At 37.0% G+C, this 6,000-nt stretch overlaps 1 protein-coding gene across 2 annotated transcripts in view; it reads left to right on the forward strand.

Moving 5' to 3' along the window:
* LOC144965664 (ribonuclease H2 subunit A-like) overlaps positions 1–6,000 on the forward strand; it is a 35,095-nt gene that overhangs the window by 21,915 nt on the left and 7,180 nt on the right. The window contains exons 1-3 of one of the 2 annotated variants that reach the window (XM_078901239.1): positions 1,984–2,078; positions 3,899–4,051; positions 5,173–5,244. In XM_078901239.1, coding sequence (XP_078757365.1) covers positions 3,925–4,051; positions 5,173–5,244 — 199 coding nt within the window. In that variant the 5' untranslated portion in view covers positions 1,984–2,078; positions 3,899–3,924. Of the gene's footprint in view, positions 1–1,983; positions 2,079–3,898; positions 4,052–5,172; positions 5,245–6,000 lie in introns of those variants that run through there. The other variant, XM_078901240.1, reaches the window with a different exon arrangement.

Consider the following 6,000-nt stretch of genomic DNA (forward strand, 5'->3'; position numbering starts at 1 on the left):
TATCTTTAGGTTATGATTTTGATTTACATTTGTACTATTTTTGTTAGTGTTAGATTGCTTGTTTTTTTTTGTTTCAGCGGTCTCTCATATAACCTCATTTGTGTTGGAAGAGACCTAAAGCAACAAACAAACAAAAAATCAGTCTGGACAAGGTTTAGGAAGGCTGACTCGCAATTATCCGACCAGGCTTGAGCAAGTCGGTGAGCGGCTTCGCCAAATCAGAATAATGTGGACGAAACCTCCTCTAAAAAAAACCCCAACAAACTCAGCCATGCCCAATCGTCTCATAAATTCTTTCTTATTTGATGGTCTAAAGTATTTAACAAATCCTTGAATCTTTGTGTTCATTGGAACCAAAACCTCACTATCGATCTCGAATCCTACGTAGGTCAATGTTTCATTTCCGGGGCACGTTTCATTTCCGGTTTTTCAATATTAAGTTTTAACGAAGCATCAGAAAGTTTTTGTAAAAGCTTCCGGAGACGACAATAACAACTACCGCTATCAACACAATATTATTATCATTAGTACTGTCACACCACCATCAAGTCAACCATCACTACCCCAACTGCTATGCAACCATCAACATTACATAATCATCTACAACCTCCATCACCACCACATGATCGTCATTCAACCACAACCAACATCACTTCCGCTACTATGTCAACCAACACCACCAAATCATCATCAATACCAGTACTACAACCACCACATCATCATAATAACACTACTGCTACAACCACCAGCAGCACATCATCAATACTACCACAACCTCTACAACAATTATCACATCATTGATCATAATACAACCACCACCACCGACCTCCACATCATCACTACCACTACTGCTACAACCATCATCACCACATCATCAATATAATCACAACTATTACAACAACCACTACCACATCATCATCACTATTACTACAACTACTATCACCGCCACGACACCAATATCACTATCTGGGTGGGGTCTATTGACCTCCCATGGTGGTAAGGAAGTCACTTGGGATGTCTTCTATACCCCAATATCTGGTTTCTGAGCTGCTTTCTGTCTTTGTCTTGGAATGGGATTATGTTTACGTGGTTTTGTCCTTTCCCTTGCTGGAGTCCTTGGCTGGGAAGGAAACAATCAAATGTGGTAGTTTTGGGAGGTGATATTTTTTCCCCTTATAAATCATCACTATTTCCTTTTTCACACTAAGTCAGGGTATAGGGTCACAGACAGTTTCCATCCCTCTCTATCCTGAGCTAACTCTTTTTTTTTTTTTTTAAATCTCGTTCAGTGTCTTATTACTTCTCTGTATATCAATTTCTTTAACTCTTCTCAAATTTTGTCATTGCAGAAACTCTTGGGTCGCCCAAGTTATAACCATAAAAGTATTTGATTTGTCCGTCTGTGATTTTGTAACAATTTTGAGTTTTACAGAAGGGGTGTGAACCGGTGACGCAAAAGGGGGAGTCACGCACCATACCTCGCCTTTTACGGTGTGTGCTGTTCTTGCATCCTCTCTTTACACCACACGGGGAGGGGACGGGGGTATCATTTATTTCTCTGTTATGTATTGATTGTTATTAATGTGTTTTGTTTTCTACATCTCTTGTAAACAGTTGAGCGTGTTATGTTACTCTCTATGGGACCACGTGCTGGTGTCTGAATGAGACTTTTAGGTGATCTCAAACAATAGACCTTGAGTATTCATCAAGGTCTATTTCTCAAACTAAGTACATTCGAGTACATTGATGAAATCTACATCTGTTCCCTATTTGAACCAAGTCCCCTTTGTCGTGCTTTTTATTTGTTGCTTTAATTGTTATTCTAGAATATTTTGACTATCCTACTTTCTTCATTTTTACTGGCGCTGAAATTTGAGCTTAATGAGTTGCAAGTTGCACGCCCCTTTCAACTCCCCCACCCAATGGGAGCTCTTGGTTGTTGGAAACATAAGAAAAGTCGTTTCCGCATTCCAGCTCTCCTTCAGTTGAGGAAATTTACGTGTGATCCGTAAACAAAGTTCCCGCAATTATAAAGATATATTCTTTTACTTTTACATATCTAGCAAAAACATTGTAAGGTATGTGAAGTGAAAGATAAGGTTATACAATTTTTAAAAAAAAGACAAAAAACGTGAGCTTTTATATAGCGTAATATCCACTGAACGTGCCCAAAGCGCTTTACAAAGGATCCTTGACAAACGGCAACACTCAACTCTAACTCCTAGTCCTAGTCTACTCTAAGTTAGCTCTAGAATAATAGATAGAGTAACATTTTAATTTTACACATGACGCCTGTACTCTAGTACTAGTACTACTGTTTGAGTATTAGTTAGGCGATATTACTAAAAAAAATTCGGACAGAGACAACGCGGTTAACGGCCAGGTACTCATTTTAATTTTACACCTGAGTACGATGAGAGAATGTGAGTAAAGATAGGCACTTTGATAACTCCAGTCCAGTGGCCGCCGATAGGCTCACTGTAAGGTGAAACCCGTTTTTTGGAACTTTATTCTTGACCCTTTACTGTTTTGGTCACCATGGCGTTATTTGTGAACCTATGTGACTAACTTTGGTATCATTATAAAGGGCACAAAACAAGCTTTCTAACGGTGTATTTAATTCTTAATTCCTGATTGTATTTCTCAGAAAGCTTATGTAATAAAAATTTATAAATTTTTGAATTATAAGAACTTTTTAAATTATCGATACATTTTAATTATACTTCATACATCAATAGACAATTAATTGAAGAATATCTCTGCCAAATTTCATCAAAATTGATACACTCGCTCATTATTTTATTTTTTCCGCCATCAACCCCACTTTTTAGGACAAAAACCTCATATTTTCCCCCCTTTTCATTTATCCTTAATTTTTTCCATACTTTCCATCCATAAAAATGATTTATATGAATATAAAGCTTATTTTCTGACGTTTAAAATGATACCTAACACTTGCCAATTCTTTTTTAATTGAAACAAAATTACTGAAAACAATAAGTGGGCCATGTTGACTGTAAAACTCAAAATTTCACGATCGCCGCGAGGCAGCAGTGAGATCACAGATTCTCTCTGTAAAATTGACAAAAAATTTCAATAGAAAAATATAAATAACTCTGGAACCGTAGGTCGTAGAGAAACAAATAAGGTATCAAATTTTATGTTTTTTCAAGTCCCATCCCCCTGACTGAGTCAAATCAAGATATTTTGAGTTTGAAAATTTTATCAAAGTGCCTAAGTAAAGAACCTTTTCAAATTCCAAGGACTCAACTAAGCCAACTATGCACGGAGCGAGGCTCGAACCCAGGACCTTCCGATCCGAAAGCGAGGTCTCGACTCCCTAGTGTCATACTCATACCACTACTACTACCACTATCTAGTACTAGATAGACTAGACCGCATAGTCATAGTCATAGTTCACGTAGCCGCACATTAATCCTGCACTGTGAAACTACAGAAGTCCTCCCAGTGTCGCTTTATTAAAACGTCTCAAAATCAGCCTTTTGATCAAACCTCAGACCCCAGACTTCACTTGGAGTCCTGGTCCTGAGGACCGAGGAAGGTCTGAGGTGAGTCCAATAGTCCAAAGGCCGTTCAGTGAAACTCTCCCCATGTTTGTTTATTTTTTGGGTGTTTTTTTGGTACCGAGAGTATGAGAGAAATTCCGTCAGCAGATGCAATATAGATATAACTAGCCCAAGACCAGCTGAGGCTATTGCAATATCTTGAATCTTACTGCTTTTCAGTATCATCAAGATGCCATAGTCATAAATTTTCTTTTAATTTTTAAAATAACAAGGACACGTCTTTGTGATAAATTTTAAGATGTCATTGTAGAAATAATAGAAATAACTACAGTTACCATAACACATAAAACTTTTATGAATCTAATTCACAGCCAAATCTGTTTGAATTGACCCCAGCATGGACCAGTCTAAGTTTGAATCCGATCGACGGAAAAACTGCTTGTTGGAATCACCGATCTGCGATCGTCTTAAATCAGAGCCTTGTTGGTTGGGCATCGATGAAGCAGGGCGTGGTCCTGTCTTGGGTATGACTTTATATTTTGTCTTTCCTTGCATATACCAGGGATAGGATTTTGCAGATTTTCCTGCATTTCCAGATATTTTTTTTCTTTGATAGGAGAGGAGTGGGCTGGGAGGGGGGAAGGAGCAGTTTAACATCTATAATCGCTTCAATTGTTTCTACATCTGCTGCAATTATGACTTCAACAGTTTTAAAACCAACACAGACCTTTATTCTGACAGTTTTCAATAAAAGACAAAATAAAATTCCTCTATCCAACCCTAGAGCTGAAAAGAAGAGGAGATTAATTAATAGGTTGTCCCCTTATTTCTATCTCTCCTCAACCCATTAAGCCTCCAACACTATATTGAATTGTAAGTCGGCTAAGTTTCTTACTTGACTAAAAAATTAGATACTGACAACAGGGCTTGAACATGGGTCCCTTCATCCCCCACTCCCCGTTGTCCCTCTCAGTGGAAATGCTGTTCAGCCATCTTAAAATAAAAAAGTAACATTTGTCTTTCAGTTTCAGCTATGTCCACACTACTCTTTTTGACACAAGAAGGGTATGGGCAGGATTGCACAATTTAATCACATCATCATGACTAAACATTAGGATTTTGACAAGTGGTTATCTCTGCTTGGGACAATAGAAACATTCACTGAAATGTTTTGAACTTTATTTGTTTTACAATTTTTCAGTACAGAATATACTGATAACCCAACACACAAACCTTGCTGTTGATATCATAGTACTACCGATTCTTTTGTTAGTTATTGTCTTTTATTATTATATTTATATTTCTTCTTCTTCTTCTTCTTCTTCTTCTTCTTCTTCTTCTTCTTCTTCTTCTTCTTCTTCTTCTTCTTCTTCTTCTTCTTCTTCTTCTTCTTCTTCTTCTTCTTCTTCTTCTTTTTCTTTTCTTCTTCTTCTTCTTCTTCTTCTTCTTCTTCTTCTTCTTCTTCTTCTTCTTCTTCTTCTTCTTCTTCTTCTTCTTCTTCTTCTTCTTCTTCTTCTTCTTCTTCTTCTTCTTCTTCTTCTTATTATTATTATTATAATCATCATCATTTTCAATGTCCTCTAAGCCAAAAAATAATTGTAGTTATTGACTGAATAATTTCTGAGTTTGTGTTTCATTTTGACAGGTCCAATGGTGTATGGTATTTGCTTTAGTCCAATAGCAGATAAAGAAAGATTTACTGATATGAACTTTGCAGGTAAGTCCATAATGTGTGGCTCAGTTGCTAAGTGGTAAAGTGTCACAACAGTCAAACAATTTTAAGAGTGATCAGTGACAGGATGGGTGGCAGTGAGCATTTCCTGCTTTTTACATACATTACCCCACTCAACTCCGGTGCGAATGAGTACCTGCCTGTAGGAAGCAACAGGTATTGTAAGAGTGTTAATACAAAAAGGGCACCTAACAGGCGGCTTGTACTGTTTGAAATGGAAATATTATTCCATAATATGGCTTGCTGGCCAAATAAATGACACATTGTGATGCACATTAAGCATGGTAAATCTGAGAATGTACTGAATGTGTTCATATATATTATATTGTTTATTTTCAGGTAAGGCAACATAATTAATAGTTATGATCTGTGACGCCATGAAATGAAAACATCCATTTTCAATGATGTTGTAATGTCATTTCTTCTGAATCTTCCTTTAATGTCCACCTTCACTCATGAAGATTTTGACATGAACATAACATTATGTTGAAAATTCAGCAGTGATCTAGAAGCTCTGTAAATAAATTCAAAGTGGGTGCAGATGTAACTTTCTGCGATAAATTGTTCCAATCTGTGATGGTTCTGGAGTAAAATGAGAATTCCCTGAGGTCTTTGGAAGTCCTAGATGTTTGTGTCAGTGTTTGGAGATCAGGAGTTGAAATCGCCACTAATTTTAATATGTCCAAGAACTAACTGATTGCTATGCTATCAATTTCTTATGGTCACATGAAGGACTAATTT

The sequence above is a fragment of the Berghia stephanieae genome, chromosome 2, assembly GCF_034508935.2.
Source record: "Berghia stephanieae isolate SIO BIC M18660-M18661 chromosome 2, UCSD_Bste_1.3, whole genome shotgun sequence".
Lineage (NCBI taxonomy): Eukaryota > Metazoa > Mollusca > Gastropoda > Nudibranchia > Aeolidiidae > Berghia > Berghia stephanieae.